Source organism: Scyliorhinus torazame, chromosome 12 (genome assembly GCF_047496885.1).
Source record: "Scyliorhinus torazame isolate Kashiwa2021f chromosome 12, sScyTor2.1, whole genome shotgun sequence".
Lineage (NCBI taxonomy): Eukaryota > Metazoa > Chordata > Chondrichthyes > Carcharhiniformes > Scyliorhinidae > Scyliorhinus > Scyliorhinus torazame.
The window spans coordinates 96,611,087-96,637,993 of NC_092718.1; the positions used below are offsets into that span (position 1 = coordinate 96,611,087).

The following is a 26,907-nucleotide window of genomic DNA, read 5'->3' on the forward strand; positions in this document are numbered from 1 at the left end:
CACTATTTTATTAAGTTAGAAACTGTTGAACAAACTTTCACTGTGGGTTAACACGATGTTAGATTAAACTAAAGACCTATGCCTGTCCTAACCAATCAATGCACTCAGCACATGGTGAAGATCTGTGCTGTAAGCTGTAAGCTCTGTCCTTCTAGGAGGCTGCATCCTGAATGAGCGGGAACTCTGATGCCCCCTGTCTTTATAGTGAGTGTGCTCTAACTGGTGATTGGTTGTGGTGTTGTGTGTGTTGATTGGTCTTGCTGTGTGTCCATCAATGTGTGTGTGTCTGCACCATGATATACTGGTGTATATTATGACAGCAATCAAATGTCTAAAACTCTCAAGCGGGTTTGACAGGGTCTATGCTGTGTGGCTGTAACCTCACTCCCATCCTCCCTGCCCCCACCCATCCACCCCGCCAACCTTGGCTGGAGGGTATAGAAAAAGAGATCATGTTTCAAGACAATCTAGCAACCATTTTGACCCTGGGCTGAGGTGAAAGGTTTTAAGGATCCTTCCTGTTTCATTCCCTGTTTATTCCTTTATTTCCCCTTTCTTTTATTTTTTCTATACCACTTTGATCCATTGATGAGCAATGGAATTGTGACTTTAATGTAGCCTGTATCTTTAACTCAAGCAGAAACAATGGCCTGTGTCTTTAAATCACGCAGGAAGAATCTGGAAGGCACCAGTGATGACACGCTTTGATTGATTTGGCTGGTGGCCAATGAATTGGCTCCATTGTCTGGGCCCTGCCCGGTGGCCGGTAGTGATCGGTTTTAGTACCACAGACATGTTTCTCAGTGTGTCAGAAGGCTGGAGTTGTTTTCACTTTGGTTCTGAAGCCTGGATTCAGTCGTTCCAACTCATTCTCTAAAAGATGTCCTGAATTCTCCCTCGAAATCCAGTGTAAGAGTTCTTCTGCCCCTCGATCAAGCCTGGGCATGGTTCTCTTGGGACTGGAGAGAAGTGAAGTCAGACCACCAGCTGAAGACCGGGTTTGAAGCAAAATCAAATGCCTCTGCAGAAAGATAGAGGCCTGGATGCAAACAGTTTGATGAGAACTCAGGGGGCCTCCAGAAAGTCTGCCTCCTGTGAGAAAGAGATTTCCTAAAGTACCAGGGGCTGGGTTCACCATCTTTGAGCCTAAGTGTGGAGGATCTGTGGCGGTTTACGTCAAACAAATCAGAGCCGACCCCTCACCGATCCTGTGGCCGGTGAGGGGCTAGCAGCCGCGTCGAGCAAAACTCCCGGAGAATGGCCGAGTCCTTGGCCGCATATGCGCACGCCGCCAATTACGAAATTGATGTCGGGGAACGGTGAATGCGGCCCAAGGATTCTGACTGACTGACTCTACAGAAAGACCATTACCAGCTGAAAATGAACAAATCTAATCTGCAAGCAGACAGTGAAGAAAGCCAACCATCAGAAGCAAAGTCTTTTAAGTTTTGACCTTCATCCTTCTTATTTTCTTCACACACCCTTCTGTGTTTGTCTCTCTTGTGTGTGTGGGTAGAGGGTGGGGCAGTTAAAGGGGGAGTGAGGCATTTTCTCACCGTTAACTAATTGTTTTACTGCATAGTCCATGCTTGTTCTGGTTGTAAATAAACAGTAATTTAAACATACAAACCTGTTGACTATAATCATTGGACAGCCAAGGGCCAAAGGTCATGTGTATTTTTATAGGAATTACTGATTAATTTGCTTGTGTCGTGACTCAGGGGCCTGTGAGACTGGAATTGACCACGCACGAGCCCAGGGTTTCATAATCACGTCTTCATTCAGAAGGTGGCAAATCTTTGGAATGCTTTATTCCCCCCTGAGAGATGTGCGTGGTGATTCTCCAAAATGGAGACTAAGTGTCCACGCCGTCGTGAACGCCGTCGCGTTTCATGACGGCGTGAAACGGGCAGGGGGCGACCGATTCTGTCCCCCACAGGGGGCCAGCACGGCGCTGGAGCGGTTCACGCCGCTCCAGCCTCCCTTCCCGGCACTAAATGGGCGCCTCGGGGGACTTCTTCAGCGCGCCGGCCCCTACGCAACATGGCGTGGGTGTTCAGGGGTCAGCCGCGCAACAAAGTAGGTCCGGGGGGGTGGAGGTGGGGGGGGGGGGGGAGGCCGGCCCGCCGATCGGTGGGCCCCGATCGTGGGCCAGACCCCATCGGAGGCCACCCCCCCCCCCCCCCGGTGAAGGAGCGCTTTTCCCCGCCCCACAGGCCGCTCCCCGACCCTTCTCGCAGAGTTCCCGCTGGCAGCGACCAGGGGTGAATGGTGCCGGCGGGACTCTGCTGTTTCCGCACGGCCGCTCGGTCCATCTGGGCCGGAGAATCGGCGGCCCCGCCAATTCAAGCGGCCTGCGGCCGGCGCCGCGTCAAACACGCCGCCGCAAATGGCGCCAATTCTCCATACCGCGGAGAATCACACACCGGCGTCGGGGCGGCGTGGCGTGTTTGTGGCGAATCTCCGGCCCAGCATGGGGCTCGGAGAATCGCGCCCGTGGTGCTCTGTCACTGAGTACATTTGAGGCTTGAGATCGAGAGATATTTGGGCACCAATGGAGTTGACAGGTAGACCAGGAAAGTGGAGATAGAAGATCAGCCATTATCCTACTGAATGGGGAAGTCGGTTCGATGAGCTGAATAGCCTCGTCCCGCAGGTTCAGTTGCAGGGGGAAACCAGTGAAAAACGAAAGGAAGGCTCTATTTATGGAAAGTAGTGAATTAAAAGACATTTCAATACATATATTGCAGCGAATCTTTATTTGATTGAGAAAAATCCAAAGTAAAATTAGAGAACCAAGTAATTTATCAGATGATGGAGATTGAGAGGAAGTGCAACGCATTTACAATGAGTAACGTCACCACGTAGAGGAACAATGATTGAGACAATCATCAAGGTAACAACATATAGAATATAACATTGATGGGAAGATTAATCAAGACCACAACATCCCTCATGACGGACAGAACATCATGGCTAAGCCTCCCCTTTTAGCAGGTCAAAGAAATAATTTTCAGCAATGTCTTCACGGAGAGAGGGAGAGATGAAGAGTAAGAGAGAGAGAGAGAGAGAGACAGGCAGACAGAGATTCAGTGAGAGGTAGAGGTTTATGAAGGGAATTCCAGAGCTCAGTGGCCTCCAGGCAGCTGAAGGCAGGGCCGTCAATGTTGGAGCGATGGAAATTGAATTATGCTCAAGAGGTTAGAATTTGAGGAGTGCAAAGATCCCTGAGGGTTTTGGGGCTGAAGGAGATACAGAGATAGGAGGGTTGTAGGGGCCGGAGGAAGTGACAGAGATGGGGATGGTTGTAGGGGCTGGAGGAGGTGACAGAGATAGGGAGGATTGTAGGCGCCGGAGGAGGTGACAGAGATAGGGAGGGTTTGAGTGATGGAAATGGAGTGATGCTCAAGAGGTCAGAATTTGAGGAGCGCAAAGATCTCTGAGGGTTTTGGGGCTGAAGGAGATACAGTAATAGGGACAGTTGTAAGGGCTGGAGGAGGTTACAGAGATAGGGAGGATTGTAGGGGCTGGGGATGGTGACAGAGATAGGGAGGATTGTAGGGGCCGGAGGAGGTGACAGAGATAGGGAGGGTTGGAGGGGCTGGAGGAGGTGACAGAAACGGGGATGGTTATAGGGGCTGGAGGAGTTTATAGAGATAGGGCTGTAGGGGCTAGAGGAGGTGACAGAAATAGGGAGGACTTCAGGGGCTTGAAGAGGTTACAGGGATAGAGAGGGTTGTAGGGGCTAGAGGAGGTTACAAATATAGGGAGGGGTGAGAACAAGGATGATTTGAAGACACCACAGGAAAATTTGGTAATGGAGGCTGTGCTGAACCAGACAGCAAGGAAGGTCAGAGAGCAGAGGTGTTGTTGAGGAGTGAGTTAGGATGAGGAGCAGCAGGGTGGAGGATGAGCTGAAGTTAATGGAGGGTAGGAGCTTGTTTGAGTTGTTGATTCTAGAGAGAGTAAACAAATAGGCAACGGTTTCAGCAGTGGATAAATGAGGGAGATGGACATTGTTCCAAAGGTGGAGAAGCTGAAATTTACAAAGTTGGATAGCAAACAGGAGTCCCTTTCTCAGAGAAACATGCACAGATGTGACCTTCGATACAGTGAGACGGTTTATCAGAATAGTTACTGAGAATGGGCTGTGAGGGGCAGATTCAAGCAACAGATATCCCTCACACTCAATTTCCCAGCCAGATTCCATCCTCAGAATTGGATTCAGATCAGTAATGGGTGAGCCTTGCAAAGATATGCTCGCCATTCTGGGGTCTGTAATCACCGATGCCTGCAAAGAGAAACAAGATTTAAAATCAGATGCACACCTCTAAATGATGACTAACTAGAAAAGAAAGGAAGGAGTAAATGGAGAGAAGGAAGAGGGACAGAAAGAAAGCGTCTTGAAGGGTATTGGTGATACATTACTGGATTAATAATTCAGGGTACAGAGGTGTAGGAGTTATGGTACTGGATTAATGATCAGTAGGGGATAATGTACATTAGGGGGTATGTTACTGCACAAATAATCAAGGGTACAGTAGTGTAGGGTTTATGGTATTGGATTAGTAATCGAGGGTATAGTAGCGTAGGGGTCATGTCACTGGATTAATAGCCTGGATTGTTCCAAAGGTGAAGAATCTGGAGAAGCTGAAGTTTACAAAGTTGGAGAGCAAACAGGAGTCCCTTTCCCAGAGAAACGTACACAGACATGATCTTCAACACAGCAAGGTGGTTTATCAATAGTGTAGGGGGTAAATTACTAAAATAATCCAGGATACAGTACTGTAAGGGTTACGTTAGTGGATTAATAATCCAGGGAACAGACTGTCGGAGTAATGTGACACAATTAATAATCCAGGGTAGGGTATAGTACTGCAGGGATTATGTTACTGGATTAATAAACCAGGACACATTAGGTTAGGAGTAATGTGACTCGATTAATAATCCAGGGTACAGTAGTGTAGGGGCTACGTGTAGCCATCTGGGATGGCCACGTCCCAATTACAAAATGGACACTTGCAAGGAATGCAGGGAAAATTGGACAATGCTAAGAAACAAATAGGTGCAAGCTCTGTCTGTTGATTAGAACCTTAAACGCTCAGACAGGACAGAAACTACCAAACGATTTACATACTAATGAGCCATCTCCGGGGACAAAAGGGAAACATTTAGATGCACAATGTTAGGACAGACTCCCTGGTGCCAGAAGAAGCTAAGACAAAGCTGACTGACAGTCACCAGGACACGCCCAGCGGTCAGGGAACCACCCCTCTATTGGAGGAAAATCGATACAGGTGATTGGGAAAGACCCAATTAGTTGAGGCCAAGTTCAAGGGCCGCCCAAAAGAGCGCGAAGCCCTTTTGGGTATAAAAGGTATCCCCCAAGGGAGAACGCCCTCCTTTGGCTTTGGCTCTCAGCGAAGAGAGAGACCAGCCTAGCAGCTACAGCAGACCAAGTAAGTCCCAAGTCAATGCACATACGAGATAGACGCTCCTAGTTGCTACCCTGTAAACAGCTCAACCCAGCAGCCTCAGAACCGAGCAACGGCCATTGTTCCTCTGACTGAGTGGGCGCCCGAAGCCAAGTAGTGGTTTTAGTAATAGTGGTAGTTTAGTTTGTAGAGTTTGTGCATGAGTAGATTATTTGACTGTATGTAAATAAATGAGCATTGCTTTTGAACTTACTAACCGGTGTATCGAGTCATTGATCAGTATTCGGTTCTGAACCTTGTGGCGGTGTCGAAAGATACCTACCTTGAGCAAACGTGATTAAATAGACCCAAATTAAGAACCTACCAAAAGTTAGCAACATATGTAACTGGATTAATAATCCAGTGTACAGTACTGTAGAGATTATGATACTGGATAAATAATCCAGAGTACAGTAGTGTTGGGGTTTATATTATTGGGTTCATAATCCAGGGTACAGTAATGTAGGGATTATGTTACTGGATTAATAATCCAGGGTACAGTAGTGTAGGAGTTATGTTACTGGATTAATAATCCAGAGTACAGTACAGTTGAGATTGTGTTACTAGATAAATAATCCAGAGTACAGTAGTATCGTGATTTATGTTACTGGATTAATAATCCAGGGTACATTAGTGTTGGGGTTATAATACGGACTAATAAAAATCCAGGTTACAGTCGTATAGGGGTTATGGTATTAGATTAATAATCCAGTGTACAGAATTATAAGCAATAAATTATTGGACTAATAAAAATTCAGGGTACAGTTGTACAGGGATTATGTTATTAAATTTATAATACAGGATACAGCATTTTAGGGGTTATGTTACAGGACTAGTAAGAATTGAGGGTATAGTAGTGCAGGGATTTTGTTATTAGATTAATAATCCAGGGTACAGTATTGTAGGGATTATGTTACTGGACCAATATAAATCAAGGATACAGTTGTGTCAGGGTTATGTTATTGGATTAATAATCCAAGGTACAGTATAGTAGGGATTCTGGTACTGGGTTAATAATCCAGGGAACAGTAGTGTCGGGGTTATGTTACTGGATTAATAATCCAGGGTACAGTAGTGTAGGGGTTATGTTACTGGATTAATAATCTAGGGTACAGTAGTGTAGGAATTATGTTACTGGATTAATAATCCAGGGTCAGTAGTGTAGGGGTTATGTTACTGGATTAATAATCCAGGGTACAGTAGTGTAGGGGTTATGTTACTGGATTAATAATCCAGGGTACAGTAGTGTAGGGGTTATGTTACTGGATTAATAATCCAGGGTACAGTAGTAATAGTGGTTATGTTACTGCATTAGTAATCCAGGGTACAGTAGTAATGTGAGTGGATTAATAATCCAGGTACAGTAGTGTAGGACTATTGTGACTGGATTAATAATCCAGGGTACAGTAGTGTAGGGATTATGTTACGGGATTAATAATCCAGGGTACAGTAATTCAGGGATAATCTTCCCATCAATACATTACTGGACTAATAATCCTGAGTACCATAGTCATGTTACTGATTTAATAATCCAGAGTATGGTAGTGTAGATTTGTTTACTGGATTAATTTTGTATTTTACACTACTGTGTGGCCTATGTCAGGTTTCAACCTGTAATTCTTACCCTGATCCAGTGGTCTTGATCCATTTAATAGCTGCCAGTACGTTCTGTCTTGATTGGAAGATGATAGGCCCCTCACAATGGTCAGAGAGGGCCCCCACAGCGTCATTGTGACATCAAAACTTTAAATAGAGAACATGCATGAGTGAGACTGACAATCCGACTGAGCAAGTATAGAATTACAGCCATTGTTATTGTCACTCGCCCACCCTCTTTTCCTTTGTCCCTTTCCCTTGTTATATCTGTTCCTCCAGCTTGCTCTCTCTCGGAAAAGTTAATTGCAGCATAACAGGCTAGAAGGCGATTTGCTCAGGTTGGCATGGCCAAAAGAGTTTGATGAATGTAGGAATTTTATATATTGTGAAGGGGCAGCACGGTGGCAAGTGGTTAGCACTGCTGCCTCACGGCACTGAGGTCCCAAGTTCGATCCCGGCTCTGGGTCACTGTCCGTGTGGAGTTTGTACATTCTCCCCGTGTTTGTGTGGGTTTCACCCCCACAACCCATGATGTGCAGGCTAGGCGGATTAGCCACGCTAAATTGCCCCTTAATTGGAAAAAATTAATTGGATACTCTAAAATTAAAAAATATATATATATATTGTATCATGTATCTGTTGCAGTAATGTTTTAAAAATAATTTAGGTTAAGATATCCAGATTATGAGCCAGATTCTCTGTCTGCTGACGGCAGAATCGGGAAACGCGATTGGGCGGAGAATCGTTTTTGATGCTGAAATCGTGGCCGGCTCTGGTTTCACTCCAAATCACTATTCTCTGGATTACGTACAGTAAACACCGTTGGCATATCATCAGCGGTCCTGACCCAGTATTCTCTGGGGTCGCCAGGATTCTCCGCCTCGACTGGGGGGAATGCCTGACGGCGAGTTTCACTTATGCTTTTAAAAATTGGCTGGTGAGGGAGAGAGAGGAGGTAGGACACAGAGAGGTGTGACCAGGGCTGCCTGCCCTGACACTGGCAGGGCTCGTTGAGGGTGAGGAGGGGGGGGGCGTGATGGGGGGACGGGCCATGGGGCAAGGATGACCCCACATGGGACTGGGGCGGACCCCGGCACGGACCTTGCTGCGCCCCCCACTGACCATCCACCTTGGCCCCTGGTCCAGTAGAGTGACACCGGCCATATGGGTGCCCGCTCCTCACCACCACCATACCCGGAGCATACCACTAGCATGGGCAGCAGCAGACAATGGTACCCCTGGCAGCAGGGATGGGCACCACGGCCAGAGGCCGGGTGCCGATGGGGCCAGTGGTGCGGGGATGGGGGAGGTGAGGTACATACAGGTGCAGGGTCTGCAGTGTCAACAAGGGCCACTCTGTAGCCTGAAGGCCTTGGTTGGACACAGGGGTATGCACCATACTAACATGTCGGCATTTCACCCCTTGCAGAAAATGGATATTGGAATACAACCAGCGATGGTGGCCATCCTCCTAGTCGCCGCAAACCTGGGGGGTGCATTGTGGCTGTATGAGCTGGAGCTGCTCAAGGAGTAGAATGCTGCAGCAGCAGAGCCTGTCCCAGAGAAACAGGAGACAGCTGCTGAAGATGGAGAGCCGGCCACACAACAAGCCGAGAATGAGGTCAAAGGAGGCATGAGGCATCGTGTGTACTGGCAGTGACGGTCCTTTGGGGACTTGACGGACCGGGCATGTTGTCAAAGGCGGTGGACAGTGCGACATATCTGCCAATCGTGGCGTACCTTGGACCGTGGGGGACTGCGGGAGGACACCCGCTCCCGGCGACCGTCAAGGTGACCGTCGGCCTGAACGTTTACATCTCGGGGTCCTTGCAGACGTTGAGTGGGGACCTGTTGGGATCTCACAGACCTCGGTGCACAGGTGCACCCGCACCATCATGGAGGCCCTGTATGCCCAGGCGGCTCAATACACCCACATCAATGTGGACCGAGCCCACTGGATGCCAGGCAGCAGGGTTCGCCACCATTGCTGACTCCAGGGGGCGATCGACGGGATGCGTGCCCCCTTACGAGCACCTACAGATGACAGGCTGCTCGACAAACCAAAAGGTGTTCCAATCGATGAATGTGCAGCTGGTGTGCGGCCATCAACTATGCATAATGCACATCTGCGCCCGATACCCGGGCAGTGTGCACGACGTCTTCATACTGGCACATTCGACAATTCCCAGCTTCTTCAAAACATACCCCAGCTACGGGGGTTGGCTCTTGGGTGACAGGGGTTATCCTTTGCGGTCATGGCTGATGACACCCATCCGCAGGTAACAGACCGACGCAGAGACCCGCTACAACAATGCACATGCAGTGACACGGGGTGAGATCGAATTGTGCTTCGACATTCTGAAGATGCAGTTCAGGTGCCTGGACCACTCTGGAGACCCTCCAGTATGACGCTGGGAGGGTTGTCCCCATCGTGGTGGCCTGCTGCATCCTCCACAACGTTGTGCAGCAGAGGGGCGACGTGCTGGAGGAGGAGGATGAACGCCAGGCCTTGTCCGATGAAGAGGTTGCGGGGGAGGGGAAGGTTGGCCAAGACATGGGACCCAGGCAGACACGGGAGGTTGCACAATGTGTGCGCCAGGGCCAATGCACACAGGAGAGAGAAGGGCCTCTTAAGAATCTACTAGGTCATCCATGTGTGGATCCACAAGAGATGAGTGAGATCCTAAATGAATATCTCTCATCGGTGTTTACTGTTGAGAAATGTATGGATATTAGAGAACTTGGGGAAATAAACAGTGATGTCTTGAGGAGTGTAGATATTACAGAGAAGGAGGTGCTGGAAGTCTTAAAGCGTATCAAGGTAGATAAATCCCAGGGACCTAGTGAAATGTATCGCAGGACTTTGGGGAGGCGAGGGAGGAAATTGTGGTTCCCCTAGCAGAGATATTTGAATCATCGACAGCCACAGGTGAGGTGCCTGAAGATTGGAGGGTAGCAAATGTTGTGCTTTTGTTCAAGAAGGGCCGCAGGGAAAAGCCTGGGAATTACAGACCGGTGAGCCTAATGTCTGTGGTGGGTAAATTGTTAGATGGTATTCTGAGAGACAGGATCTAAAGGCATTTAGAGAGGCAGGGACTGATTAGGGACAGTCAACATGGCTTTGTGAGTGGCAAATCATGCCTCATGAATTTGATTGAGTTTTTTGAATGGGTAACTAAGAAGATAGATGAGGGCAGTGCAGTCAACGTTGTCTACAGGGACTTTAGCAAGGCCTTTGACGAGGTACCGCATGATAGATTGTATCTGGTGGCTTCAGTGGCCAGGGCACCCGGCCATGGCAGCCGGCATGGGTGCCGACATGTGGTACAGGGTGGGGGTTCAGACGCCCTCTGGGGGTGTGGGTTAACGGCTATGTGGGATTGGGTTGGTGCCGGGGCATATTTTTGGCCACGCCTACTCACCCTGGCTGCATTGAGGAGGTTGTGCAGTTTCTTCTGGCACTGCTGGCTGGTCTGAACATTGTTGCTGACAGTGCTTACAGCCTCTGCCACCTGCACCCCGCACGTTGAACAGCGGTGGCTGGCACCTCTTTTCTGGGTCCGGGTACGGGGCAGCCCACCTCTCCTGCACAGCGACCATCAGGGTCTCAAACTTGGTGTCCGTAAAATGGGGTGCTGCTCTCCTTGCTGTTATCTTGTTGACTGGGATGGTGTGTGTGGGGAGTGAATTGTGTCTACGCGGCTGCAGCTTGTCGACCTCCTGAGTGTTAATTGCGAATCTGGCAAATCTCACACCGTGTCTCATTGGAATTGATTGTGTTCCACGTGGTGCCAGTGCTAGCCCCCCAATGGTCACTGAATCGGTCCAGGTGCGGCGCCAGTTTTGCTGTCATAGAGGTCCGCAAATCCTGCCCCGGTGCCAACACTTAGTCTCAGAAATGGATATGACTGCGAGAGCTGTGATGAAGGGGTTAACAGCTGGACAGACTGTAATGTCACTCATGGAAGTGATGCACGATCAATCACTACTGAAGCGAGATTGTAGTCCAATTGAAGGCTTTAATGAACAAGTAGTTACCCCAGCAGCTCGGGTACAGAATGACTGCTGTGGGTGAAACACAGACTCGTATACTCCGCCTGCTGGGCGGAACCAGCAGGCAGGTTCTACCACTCATACTCCAGTATAAGGTACGTCCCATCGAGGTATCGCGATACCCCTGATATAGCCTACCACATTGAGAAGCTGGCTTTGTTTTAGATTTGTTTTCAGCCCTGTTCTGTGTATATTGTTTTCATTTTCAGAGTTCTGCTCAGGGTTCTAAGGAAAGAAGGAGTGTTTCTGAGACTGACGTCTGAATGTTTCTCCCCCAAGGACTTTCTGCATAAATCTGTAAGCCACTGTGACTTAACTTTAAAAATAAATTGCATTTCACTTGGGTGTGAGGACTTTGCTCAATTGAAAGTTTAGAAGTAGATGGGAAAGTAAGCTCAGAGACCTTTATTTTTAGTCCTGTTCAACTGTTAATTCAAAAGCTGTTTTTTTCCCCCTTAATGCGGTTAATCCTGTGTTAATAATAATGTTTGTTTTAATATAAATGTCCTTAGTTGTCAATGGAATCGCTCCTGGAATGAATGAAGTATCCTTTCCTCACAGTTTGCAAATTGAAAAATTGACGGGATCTTGTCCAGCTTCCGAAATAAATCGGGGTCTGCTCTCAGTACTGTGCCAACAGGGGTGAGACAGACAGAAATGAACAGAGAGATAGATACAGAAAGATGAAGTGTGAGATACCAAAAAAACACAAAACAGGAAGTATGAGAGGGTCAGTGGGAGTGAGATCTTCAGAGAGTGACAGAAGGTGGGAAGGAGAAAGAATCAGAGAGAGAGACTGATGAAGAAAGCAGAGTAAGAGAGGGGGGAGAGAGAGACAGAGAAAGTCAAATAAATAAAGAGATGAGATACAGAAACTGACATGTCGGGCAGAGAGATGTAGATGGCGACAGAGAGAGAGAGAAGGAGAGACCGATAGAGAGATAGACAGAGTGCGGCAGAGAGAAGAGACAGAGAGACTGACAGAGACAGAGAGAGAAACAGGGCAGCAAGGTAGCGCAGTGATTAGCACTTTCTTCACAGCGCCAGGGACCCAGGTTCGATTCCCCGTTTGAGTCACTGTCTGTGCGGAGTCTGCACGAGCTCCCCGTATCTGCATGGGTTTCCTCCGGATGCTCCGGTTTCATCCCATAAGTCCTGAAAGATGTGCTGTTAGATAATTTGGACTTTCTGAATTCTCCCTCCGTGTACCCGAACAGGTGCCAGAGTGTGGTGTTGAGGTGATTTTCACAGTAACTTCATTGCAGTGTTAATATAAGCCTACTTGTGACAATAATACAGAGGGAGACCGAGAGATATCAGGAAACAGAGCAAGATAGAGAGAGACAGAGAGGCCGAGAGAAAGAGAAACAGAGACATAGAGAGAGAAACAGAGTGAGAGAGACAGACAAAAGGAGTCAGAAAAATCTATGATAAATCTAGGACAAAGGTTCGGCACAACATCGTGGGCCGAAGGGCCTGTTCTGTGCTGTATTTTCTATGTTCTATGTTAAAAAGACAGAGTGAGGGAGAGAGTGACAGTGAGACAGAGGGCTGGATTCTCCATTAGCCAGCGCTGAAATCGGGAAATGCGATTGGGCATTCCAACGCCAAAATCGTGGCAGGCGCTGATTTGACGTCAAATCGTGATTCTCCGCCACCTCGAAAACGCGTCAATGCATTTCACTCTGCGTGTACAGTAGGCACCGCTTGCATATCATTAGCGGGCCCGACCCAGTACTCTCCAGGACCTCCACGATTCTCCGCCTCCAAGTGGCCGAGTTCCCGATGGCGCAGTTCACTTGTTTTTAAAAATGGTGAAACCGGCGTGGCGGCTGCTGAGGGAGAGAGAGGGGGGATGGAAAGTGTCCAACATCGCCATAGTTTGCTGACCATTGTGCCGCTGGCCGGGGGGGGCCGGGGGGAGTAGTGGGGGTGGCCAGGAGGTGGCCTGTGGGGCCGGGATGGGCGGAAACGGATTAGCATTGCTGCAGCCGGCAAGGCAGCCATGCAGCTGCACACACCGCAACCAGCCCACTTTCAACCTGGTGCCACAGGTCATATAGGTGTTCCCTCAGGACACTCCCCCCCGGGTGCCCTCTGGCCCCAAATGACCCATCAGCTGTATGGCCGTGCTTCAGCACAATCAGTGCCATCATTGTGGCTGGGATAAGTGTGTGTGGGGAGTGAAGAGTGTATGTGCGGCTGCAGTTTGTCAGCCTCCTGAATGTTAGTCACGGACCCGGCGAATCCTGCACCGTTTTTCATCGGGATCGATTGGGTTCCACGCGGCACCAGTGGAGTGATATGCCCTGCCCCACACGCACACTATTACACTCTTCTCCCAACCCTTCCCACACTGTGACAGTACATGCAGACCCTACGCCCAGCCAGGCAACACCAGGGAGATTCCTGGCACTGGCGACAGCATTGTGCCTACCTGAATCGCACAGGATACAGACGTTGGGTCTCCTCCAGCACCTGAATCAGGCGACTGCCTCTTGGCACAGTCACGTTCACCGCATCACTGAATGTATGGTTCACTCCATCCTCAATGTTATACTCGACTCTGATGGGAACAGCGCTGGTAACAGGCGCTAAGGTGGTGCTGGTCTCCGGTAAGGTCAGATTATCTACAGACAGGTAGAGAAGGACAGAGGGGCACAAGAGTGCAACAGGTCAATTCATAAAACAGGGAAGCCACGCATGGAAAATAAATGCCATAATGGAGAGAAATAAGAAGGATGCTGGGACACAGTGGCACAAATCATTCCAAATGACATCACAGGTTCTAAAGGTCGAAAACAAAGTAAAGCAAAAATTAATAGAGGGTCAGGACTGAGAGAGAGCTGCACTGTCAGAGGGTCAGTACTAAGGGAGTGCTGCACTGTCAGAGGATCACTGCTGAGGGAGTGCTGCAGTGTCAGAGGGTCAGTACTGAGTGAGTGCTGCACTGTCAGAGGGTCAGTACTGAGGGAGTGCTGCACTGTCAGAGGGTCAGTACTGAGGGCGAGCTGTACTATCAGAGGGTCAGTACTGAGGGAGTGCTGCACTGTCAGAGGGTCAGTACTGAGGGAGTGCTGCACTGTCAGAGGGTCAGTACTAAGGGAGTGCTGCACTGTCAGAGGATCACTGCTGAGGGAGTGCTGCAGTGTCAGAGGGTCAGTACTGAGTGAGTGCTGCACTGTCAGAGGGTCAGTACTGAGGGAGTGCTGCACTGTCAGAGGGTCAGTACTGAGGGCGAGCTGTACTATCAGAGGGTCAGTACTGAGGGAGTGCTGCACTGTCAGAGGGTCAGTACTGAGGCAGTGCTGCACTGTCAGAGGGTCAGTACTGAGGGAGTGCTGCACTATCAGAGGATCACTGCTGAGGGAGTGCTGCAGTGTCAGAGGGTCAGTACTGAGGGAGCGCTGCACTGTCAGAGGGTCAGGACTGAGAGAGAGCTGCACTGTCAGAGGGTCAGTACTAAGGGAGTGCTGCACTGTCAGAGGATCACTGCTGAGGGAGTGCTGCAGTGTCAGAGGGTCAGTACTGAGTGAGTGCTGCACTGTCAGAGGGTCAGTACTGAGGGAGTGCTGCACTGTCAGAGGGTCAGTACTGAGGGCGAGCTGTACTATCAGAGGGTCAGTACTGAGGGAGTGCTGCACTGTCAGAGGGTCAGTACTGAGGCAGTGCTGCACTGTCAGAGGGTCAGTACTGAGGGAGTGCTGCACTATCAGAGGATCACTGCTGAGGGAGTGCTGCAGTGTCAGAGGGTCAGTACTGAGGGAGCGCTGCACTGTCAGAGGGTCAGTACTGAGGGAGTGCTGCACTGTCAGAGGGTCAGTACTGAGGGAGTGCTGCACTGTCAGAGGGTCAGTACTGAGGCAGTGCTGCACTGTCAGAGGGTCAGTACTGAGGGAGTGCTGCACTATCAGAGGATCACTGCTGAGGGAGTGCTGCAGTGTCAGAGGGTCAGTACTGAGGGAGCGCTGCACTGTCAGAGGGTCAGTACTGAGGGAGTGCTGCAGTGTCAGAGGGTCAGTACTGAGGGAGCGCTGCACTGTCAGAGGGTCAGTACTGAGGGAGTGCTGCACTGTCAGAGGGTCAGTACTGAGGGCGAGCTGTACTATCAGAGGGTCAGTACTGAGGGAGTGCTGCACTGTCAGAGGGTCAGTACTGAGGCAGTGCTGCACTGTCGGAGGGTCAGTACTGAGGAAACGCTGCACTGTCAGCGGGTCAGTACTGAGGGAGTGCTGCAATGTCAGAGGGTCAGTACTGAGGGAGTGCTGCACTGTCCGAGGGTCAGTACTGAGGGAGTGCTGCACTGTCAGAGGGTCAGTACTGAGGGAGTGCTGCACTGTCAGAGGGTCAGTACTGAGGGAGTGCTGCACTGTCAGAGTCAGTACTGAGGGGGTGCTGCACTGTCAGAGGGTCAGTACTGAGGAAGCACTGCATTGTGAGAGGTGTCATGGGAGTGGCCCTTTAAGAGAGGTTTTTGTCTGATGACATGGCTTCACTGGTGTCATTTTGTGGGTGGAGCTGAGCTGTGGCTGTGAGTTTTTTTTTAAGTTTCATTTTCATTTTGACTGTTGTGGACTACAGACAGGAGAAAGAAGTGTTTGGGCCTGTCTCTCTCTATTTTCATTTTATATATTTGTTCCAGTAAAGTCAGCTTTGGAGATACAATTGATTTCCGGAAGGAATTTGAATCTGATGGTTGAAAACCGGATCAGAATCATAGGGAACAAGACAGTCTTAGTCAAGTATGAATACAGGGGTTTTTGGTTTAGTGGATTTTGTTTTTGAATTGGAACAGTTAAGGGGGAATTCATGAATTTTTATTGCAAAAATTAATAGAGAGTCAGTACTGAAAGAGCGGTGCACTGTGAGAGAATCAGTACTGAAGGAGCGGTGCACTGTGAGAGACTCAGTACTGAGGGAGCGCTGCACTGTGAGAGAGTCAGTACTGAGGGAGCGCTGCACTATGAGAGAGTCAATACTGAGGGAGTGCTGCACTGTCAGAGGGTCAGTACTGAGGGAGTGCTGCACTGTCAGAGGGTCAGTACTAAGTGAGTGCTGCACTGTCAGAGGGTCAGTACTGAGGGAGTGCTGCACTGTCAGAGGGTCAGTACTGAGGAAGTGCTGCACTGTCAGAGGGTCAGTACTGAGGGAATGCAGCACCGTCAGAGGGAGTGGTGCACTGTCAGAATGTTAGTACAGAGGAAGCACAGCACTGTGAGAGAGTCTGTACTGAGGGAGTACTGCACTGTCAGAGGGTCAGAATTAAATGAGCGCTGCACTGTGGGATATGTCATGTTTGAGGTGGGAGCTTAAACAAGGACCCGTTTGTCCTCTCTACTGAACGCAGCAAATTGCTGGGCCACTGGTAGTAGAGGAGGAGTCAGCCTGAGCTGAGGGATTGTTGTGTTCTACCTGGTGTCCTGGGACCATCATTCACCCTCCAGCATCATCACTAAAAGCAAATGATTTGCATCATTATCGTGTTGCTATATGTGGGACCTTGTTGTGTGCAGTTTGGCTACCCCGTTTCACACCCCACAATGTGAGTACACTTCATTAATGATGGTGTTGCGCTTTGCAACAAAGCGTGCTGGTGAGATTCTCCATGGAAACGGACGGTCCCTGTAGCGCACAAAGACTCACGAGAGACGAATAGAGATGAAGTCGATGAGGCTTTATTAAGCGTGACTTGTTCCCCGCAGTTCAGTAGCAGACTGGCCTGCGGGGGAGAACTCCTGGTTCTTATACTCCGCCTTCAGGGCGGAGCTAGAGGTCAACAGCCAACCAGGACCCGGGATCTGTCAGCCAATGACATCACGGCTTCACAGTCCCACATGACCCCTAATGCATACTACCACATTCACCCCTTGTTAAAAATGAACCCGGCGGGGTGGTGCTTCGTGTGGTGGTAAGGGTTTACAAGGCTGGTCCTGGGAGGAAAACTTTTGCATGTCATCACAGCATGTACAGAGGTTTTTTTTTGTTTTGAACTATTTACAGTAAAAGGGGGAAAAAGGAAAACGTTCTCGTTACAGTCCCCAGTATAGTAGTGTTACATCGATGCCACGAGTCGGTCGGGCGGTCTGGTCGTCCTCGTCGATCGCCTCGGCCCCGGTGGTGATGCTTGTTCCCGTGTTGTCGTCTCCGGGAGCCTTACGGTTTCTGCTTCCGCTTCACTTCTGGTCGGACCTGGGAGGAGGACTGATCCCCCTGGGAAGGGGGCGCTCGCGGGGTGCGCCGGTGGCAGGGAGGGGGTGATAGGTGTCGGGGAGGTGTGCGTGTTGCCGGCGGGCGCCAGATCTCGCAGGGAGAACGTGTCCTGTCGGCCGTCGGGGTACTCCACGTAGGCGTACTGCGGGTTCGCGTGGAGGAGGCGAACCCTCTCGACCAACGGGTCCGACTTGTGCGCCCGCACATGTTTTCGGAGCAGGATGGGTCCTGGGACAGCCAGCCAGGTCGGCAGCGACGTTCCAGAGGAGGACTTCCTGGGGAAGACAAGGAGGCGCTCATGAGGCGTTTGGTTAGTGCTAGTACACAGTAGCGACCGGATGGAGTGGCGAGCGTCCGGGAGGACCTCCTGCCACCGTGAAACTGGGAGGTCCCTGGACCGTAGGGCCAGTAGGACGGCCTTCCAGACCGTGCCGTTCTCCCTCTCTACTTGCCCGTTCCCCCAGGGGTTGTAGCTGGTCGTCCTGCTCGAGGCTATACCGTTGCTGAGCAGGAACTGGCGCAGCTCGTCACTCATAAAGGAGGACCCCCTGTCGCTGTGGACGTATGCGGGGCAACCGAACAGTGTGAATATGGTGTTAAGGGCTTTAATGACTGTGGCCACTGTCATGTCAGGGCAGGGGATGGCGAAGGGGAAACGGGAGTACTCGTCCACCACGTTCAGGAAGTATATGTTGCGGTCGGTGGAGGGGAGGGGCCCTTTGAAATCCAGAATAAGGCGTTCAAAGGGACGGGAAGCCTTGATCAGGTGTGCACCATCCGGCCTGAAAAAGTGAGGTTTGCACTCTGCGCAGATGTGGCAGTTCCTTGTGACTGTACGGACCTCCTCCACAGAGTAGGGGAGGTTGCGGGACTTTATAAAGTGGTAGAACCGAGTGACCCCCCCGGGTGGCAGAGGTCCTCGTGGAGGGTTTGGAGGCGGTTAATTTGTGCGTTGGCACATGTGCCGCGGGATAGGGCATCGGACGGCTCGTTCAGCTTTCCGGGACGGTACAAGATCTCATAGTTGAAGGTGGAGAGCTCGATCCTCCACCTTAAGATCTTGTCGTTCTTAATTTTGCCCCGCTGTGCATTATCGAACATGAAGGCTACCGACTGTTGGTCCGTGAGGAGAGTGAATCTCCTGCCGGCCAGGTAATGCCTCCAATGTCGCACAGCTTCCACTATGGCTTGGGCTACCTTTTCCACTGAGGAGTGGCGGATTTCTGAAGCGTGGAGGGTTCGGGAGAAAAAGGTCACGGGCCTGCCCGCTTGGTTAAGGGTGGCCGCTAGAGCTACGTCTGAGGCGTCGCTCTCGACCTGGAAGGGGAGGGACTCGTCGATGGCGCGCATCGTGGCCTTTGCGATATCCGCTTTGATGTGGCTGAAGGCCTGGCAAGCCTCTGTCGACAGAGGGAAGGTCGTGGTCTGTATTAGGGGGCGGGCCTTGTCTGCGTACTGGGGGACCCACTGGGCGTAATATGAAAAAAACCCCAGGCAGCGTTTTAGGGCTTTTGAGCAGTGCGGGAGAGGAAATTCCATGAGGGGGCGCATGCGTTCGGGGTCGGGGCCTATTATCCCATTGCGCACTACATATCCCAAGATGGCTAGCCGGTTTGTGCTAAACACGCACTTGTCCTCGTTGTATGTGAGGTTCAAGGCTTTAGCGGTCTGGAGGAATTTTTGGAGGTTGGCGTCGTGGTCCTGCTGATCGTGGCCGCAGATGGTTACGTTGTCGAGGTACGGGAACGTGGCCCGCAACCCGTGTTGATCAACCATTCGGTCCATCTCTCGTTGGAAGACCGAGACCCCGTTTGTGACGCCAAATGGGACCCTTAGGAAGTGGTATAATCGCCGGTCTGCCTCGAAGGCTGTGTACTTGCGGTCACTTGGGCGGATGGGGAGCTGATGGTAGGCAGACATGAGGTCCGCGGTGGAGAAGACCTTATATTGGGCAATCCGATTGACCATGTCGGATATGCGGGGGAGAGGGTACGCGTCTAGTTGTGTGTACCTGTTGATGGTCTGGCTATAGTCTATGACTATCCTTTGCTTCTCCCCTGTCTTTACTACGACCACCTGTGCTCTCCAGGGACTGTTGCTGGCCTGGATTATGCCTTCCTTCAGTAGCCGCTGGACTTCGGACCGAATGAATGTCCAGTCCTGGGCGCTGTACCGTCTGCTCCTAGTGGCGACGGGTTTGCAATCCGGGGTGAGGTTTGCAAACAAGGATGGGGGCTCAACCTTGAGGGTTGCGAGGCCGCAGATAGTGAGTGGGGGTATTCGGCCGCCGAATTGAAACGTTAGGCTCTGCAGGTTGCACTGGAAATCTAATCCCAGTAATGTGGGCGCGCAGAGTTGGGGAAGGACGTAGAGCCTGTAGTTTTTAAACTCCCTCCCTTGCACCGTTAGGGTCACTATGCAGAAGCCTTTAATCTGTACGGAGTGGGATCCTGCAGCTAGGGAAATCTTTTGCGCACTGGGACGGATGGTCAAAAAGCAGCGTATTACCGTGTCGGGGTGGATGAAGCTTTCCGTGCTCCCGGAGTCGACCAGGCATGGTGTCTCATGCCCGTTTATCAGCACCGTTGTTGTCGTCGTCTGGAGCTTCCGGGGCCGTGCTTGGTCCAGCGTCATTGAGGCCAGACGTGATCGTAGTGCTTGAGCGTCTTCCTCGAACCCCGTGGAGCCGTCGACACTGGGGTCCATTGTTGCCGTCCAAGATGGCGGCGGGGGTGAACAAAATGGCCGCCCCCATGCATCGCACATGGCTGGGGGTTCACAAGATGGCGGCGGGCTGGACAAAATGGCCGTCCCCATGCGTCGCACAGGTCTGGGGGATCCCAAGATGGCGGCGCCCCTCCTCCCCTCGTGGTGGCCGGGACCCAAAATGCGGGTCGCACATGGGGCGCTGGGGGGGTTGGGGAGGGTCAGAAACGCGCAGATCGCCTTGTTCTCCGGGGACAGCGGTAGTCGGGACCCAAACTGGTTGCGCCTGCGGGTCGTACATGGGGCGCTGGACAGCGGTGGCCGGGACCCAAACTGGTTGCGCCTGCGGGTCGTACGTGGGGCGCTGGGGGGGGTTGGGGAGCATTAGAAGCGCGCAGGAATCCTTGTTCGCCGGGGACAGCGGCGACCTCCCGGGACCGGCACACAGCCGCGAAATGGCCCTTTTTCCCGCAGCTCTTACAAATCGCTGCGCGGGCCGGGCAGCGCTGCCGGGGATGTTTCGCCTGGCCGCAGAAATAGCAGCGGGCTCCCCCAGGACGACTTGGCGTCTGAACCGCGCAAGCCTGTGGGGTGGGGGGGAGGGGGGGGTTTGTCGCGACGGGGGTCCACGGAGCCCAAGGGGCTGCCGCGCGGTCGGGGCCGTAGGCGCGGGCGTTTCGCGCGGCCACATCTAGTGAGGCTGCAAGGGCCCGTGCCTCTGAGAGTCCTAGCGACTCTTTTTCTAAAAGTCTTTGGCGAATTTGGGAAGAGTTCATACCAGCCACAAAAGCATCACGCATCAACATGTCCGTGTGTTCCATCGCGTTTACCGGCGGGCAGCTGCAGGCCCGTCCCAAAATTAGTAGCACGGCGTAGAAATCATCTATCGATTCTCCGGGACTGTGAGTGTGTGTTTATCTGTGTGGCATGTATCTCTATGTGTATTGGTAACTGAGTGTCTGTGGGTATGACTGTGTCTGTGAATATGCTTGGGAGTGTGTGCGTATTTGTGACTGAACATGTGAATGTGTCTCTGAGGGTGTGTGCCTGTGTGTGTCAGTGTGTCTTCATTTGTTTGTGTGTGTCTCACACTGACAAACTGATCGACACAGACCACCTACACTGACAGAGACGTACTGACACATGCACACACTGACAGAGACACACGCACACACACACACACACTGACAGAGATACAGATACACATCCACACTGACAGATACACACTGACAGAGACACGCTAACACACACACAAACTGACAAAGTCACACACACACACACCCACACTGACAGAGATACAAATACACACCCACACTGACAGAGACACGCTGACAGACACACACATACCCACACTGACAGTCACAAATATACACACACACAGACTGAGATACAAATACTCACCCACGCTGACAGAGACACACTGACACACATACACACTGACAGAGACATGCTAACACGCACACTGAGAGACACAAATACACTCACACACACTGTGCCATGGGAATGTCCCTTTAAGAAATGTTTTTTTCTTATCATATGGCTTGAGCGATGTCATTATGTGGGTGGAGCTGAACTGTGGCTCTAAGTTTTACTTTTGCTTTGAGTTCGAACTGGTTTTGTTCTGCACAAGTTGAAAACAGGTTTTATCTCCATCTGCATTTTAAAAGCTGTTTCGAGACTGCTTGATAACTTGAAAAGAAATAATTGTTTTCTGGGAGAAATTCAAACCTGCTGTTTTGGAAAGGACATCCACGAGCATCCAAACCAGGTCTTGTGTGCTGGGCCACACCTTTGAAAAGGGTTTTCTGGTTCATGGGATCTTGCTATTAAATTGGAACATTTAAAGGGGGGAATTTATTAAGGGTTATATATAGACCACTGTAGCTGTGTGGGGTATTTATGTTTGTAATTGATAAAAATTCTTACTGCGTGTGTGTTTATAAAAATGTTAACTAAATTTGTAGAATAAAGTTTGTTTTTGATTAAAAGTGCTTAAGGCCTCTGTTGAATAACATGAAAGGCAGGCCCTTGTGCTCATCGGAACCAAAATCAATAAACAGTGTAGGTCAGGTGAACTCCATGGTACACTTTGGAGTTTTCTAAACACTGGCCCATAACAACTGACAGAGACACACTGACACACACACACTCACTCACTCACTGACACACTCACACACACACTCACTCACTCACTGACACACACACACTCACTCACACACTGACAGTCACAAATACACACCCACACTGACAGAGACACACTGACACACACACACTCACTCACTCACTGACACACTCACACACACACTCACTCACTCACTGACACACACACACTCACTCACACACTGACAGTCACAAATACACACCCACACTGACAGAGACACACTGACACACACACACTCACTCACTCACTGACACACTCACACACACACTCACTCACTCACTGACACACACACACTCACTCACACACTGACAGAGTCACAAATACACACCTACAGTGACAGAGACACACTGACACACACACTCACTCACTCACTGACACTCACACACACACTCACTCACACACTGACAGAGACACACTGACACACCCACACTGACAGAGACACACTGACACACACACACACACTCACACACTCACTGACAGAGTCAAAAATACACACCCACAATGACAGAGACACACTGACACACACACACTCACTCCCTCACTGACACACTCACACACACTCACTCACACACTGACAGAGTCACAAATACACACCCACACTGACAGAGACACACTGACACACACACACTCACTCATTCACTGACACACACACACTGACAGAGTCACAAATACACACCTACACTGACAGAGACACACTGACACACACACACTCACTCACTCACTGACACACTCACACACTCACTCACTGACACACTGACAGAGTCACAAATACACACCCACACTGACAGAGACACACTGACACACACACACTCACTCACTCACTGACACACTCACACTCACTCACTCACTGACAGAGTCACAAATACACACCCACAATGACAGAGACACACTGACACACACACATTCACTCACTCACACACACACTCACTCACACACTGACAGAGTCACAAATACACACCCACACTGACAGAGACACACTGACACACACACTCACTCACTCACACACTCACACACACTCACTCACACACTGACAGTCACAAATACACACCCACACTGACAGAGACACACTGACACACTCACACTCACTCACTCACTGACAGAGTCACAAATACACACCCACAATGACAGAGACACACTGACACACACACACTCACTCACTCACTGACACAGTCACACACACACTCACTCACACACTGACAGTCACAAATACACACCTACACTGACAGAGACACACTGACACACACACACTCACTCACTCACTGACACACTCACACACAATCTCGCTCACACACTGACAGAGTCACAAATACACACCCACACTGACAGCGACACACTGACACACACACACTCAGTCACTCACTGACACACTCACACACACACTCACTCACTGACAGAGTCACAAATACACACCCACAATGACAGAGACACACTGACACACACACACTCACTCACTCACTCACACACACACTCACTTGCACACTAACAGTCACAAATACACACCTACACTGATAGAGACACACTGACACACACACCTCACTCACTCACTGACACACTCACACACACACTCACTCACTCACTGACACACTCACACACACACTCACTCACACACTGACAGAGTCACAAATACACACCCACACTGACAGAGACACACTGACACACACACACTCACTCACTCACACACTCACACACTCACTCACACACTGACAGTCACAAATAAACACCCACACTGACAGAGACACACTGACACACACACACTCACTCACTCACTGACACACTCACACACACACTCACTTACACACTGACAGAGTCACAAATACACACCTACACTGACAGAGACACACTGACACACACTCACTCACTCACTCACTGACACACTCACACACACTCTCACTCACACACTGACAGAGTCACAAATACACACCCACACTGACAGCGACACACTGACACACACACACTCAGTCACTCACTGACACACTCACACACACACTCACTCACTGACAGAGTCACAAATACACACCCACAATGACAGAGACACACTGACACACACACACTCACTCACTCACTGACACACTCACACACACACTCACTTGCACACTGACAGTCACAAATACACACCTACACTGATAGAGACACACTGACACACACACCTCACTCACTCACTGACACACTCACACACACACTCACTCACTGACACACTCACACACACACTCACTCACACACTGACAGAGTCACAAATACACACCCACACTGACAGAGACACACTGACACACACACACTCACTCACTCACACACTAACAGAGTCACAAATACACACCCACACTGACAGAGACACACTGACACACACACACGCACTCACTCACTGACACACTCACACACACTGACAGAGTCACAAATACACACCCACACTGACAGAGACACACTGACACACACACTGACAGTGACACACTGACAGAGATGCACACTCACTCACTCACACACTGACAGAGTCACAAATACACACCCACACTGACAGAGACACACTGACACACACACACTCACTCACTCACTGACACACTCACACACACACTGACAGAGTCACAAATACACACCCACAATGACAGAGACACACTGACACACACACTGACAGAGACACGCTGACACACACACACTGACAGAGACACACTGACAGAGACACACACTCACTGACACTCACTGACTCACACTGAAGAGGCACAAATACACACCCACAATGACAGAGACACACTGACACACACACACACACTCACTCACTCTAGGATGGGAATAGAGGAATACGGACCCCAGAAGTGGAGAAGATTTTAGTTTAGACATGCAACATGGTCAGCGCAGGCTTGGAGGGCCGAAGGGCCTGTTCCTATGCTGTACTTTTCTTTGTTCTTTGTTCACACACAGACAGAGTCACAAAATACACATCCACACAGACACACACACACACTGACAGTGACACACTGACAGAGATGCACACTCACTCACTCACACACTGACAGTGTCACAAATACACACCCACACTGACACACACACACTGACACACACATATACTGATAGTGACACACTGACAGTGACACACACTCACTCACTCACACACTGACAGTCACAAATACACACCCACACTGAAAGAGACACACTGACACACACATATATTGATAGTGACACACTGACAGAGACACACACTCACTGACACTCACTCACACACTGACAGAGGCACAAATACACACCCACACTGGCAGAGACACACTGACATGCACGCACTGACAGAGACACGCTGACACACGCACTGACACACCCACCCTGGCAGAGACACACTGACACACACATATACTGATAGTGACACACTGACAGAGACACACACTCACTGACACTCACTCACACACTGACAGAGGCACAAATACACACCCACACTGGCAGAGACACACTGACATGCACACTGACACACACTGACGCACGCACTGACAGACACGCTGACACACACACTGACACACCCACACTGGCAGACACACTGACACACACACTGACACACACACTGACAGAGACACGCTGACACACACACTGACACACCCACACTGGCAGACACACACTGACACACACACTGACACACCCACACTGGCAGACACACACTGACACGCACGCACTGACACACGCACTGACAGAGACACACTGACACGCACACTGACACACACACTGACACCCCACACTGGCAGACACACACTGACACACACACTGACACGCACGCACTGACACACGCACTGACAGAGACACACTGACACACACACTGACACCCACACTGGCAGCGACACACTGACACGCACGCACTGACAGAGACATGCTGACACACACTAACACACCCACACTGGCAGAGACACACTGACACACACACACTGACAGAGACACACTGACACACCCACACTGACAGAGACACACTGACACACACATATACTGATAGTGACACACTGACAGAGACACACACTCACTGACACTCACTCACACACTGACAGAGGCACAAATACACACCCACACTGGCAGAGACACACTGACACACCCACACTGACAGAGACACACTGACACACACATATACTGATAGTGACACACTGACAGAGACACACACTCACTGACACTCACTCACACACTGACAGAGGCACAAATACACACCCACACTGGCAGAGACACACTGACACACACACACTGACAGAGACACGCTGACACACACACTGACACGCACGCACTGACAGAGACACGCTGACACACACACTGACACGCACGCACTGACAGACACGCTGGCACACACACTGACAGAGACACACACTCACTGACACTCACTCACACACTGACAGAGGCACAAATACACACCCACACTGGCAGAGACACACTGACACGCACGCACTGACAGAGACATGCTGACACACACTAACACACCCACACTGGCAGAGACACACTGACACACACACACTGACAGAGACACACTGACACACCCACACTGACAGAGACACACTGACACACACATATACTGATAGTGACACACTGACAGAGACACACACTCACTGACACTCACTCACACACTGACAGAGGCACAAATACACACCCACACTGGCAGAGACACACTGACACACACACACTGACAGAGACACGCTGACACGCACACTGACATGCACGCACTGACAGAGAAACGCTGACACACACACTGACACACACGCA

The 26,907-nt window shown here is 50.6% G+C and overlaps 1 protein-coding gene across 1 annotated transcript in view; it reads right to left on the reverse strand.

Moving 5' to 3' along the window:
- Positions 1-2,740: 2,740 nt before the first annotated feature.
- Positions 2,741-26,907, reverse strand: part of LOC140387087 (transcobalamin-1-like) — a 113,036-nt gene continuing 88,869 nt past the window's right edge. Inside the window, exons 6-8 of the mRNA XM_072470096.1 lie at positions 13,561-13,757; positions 7,099-7,217; positions 2,741-4,291 (exon numbers count right to left, since the gene is read on the reverse strand). Of these exons, the coding sequence (XP_072326197.1) occupies positions 4,230-4,291; positions 7,099-7,217; positions 13,561-13,757 (378 nt within the window). The 3' untranslated portion in view covers positions 2,741-4,229. The remainder of the gene's footprint in view (positions 4,292-7,098; positions 7,218-13,560; positions 13,758-26,907) is intronic.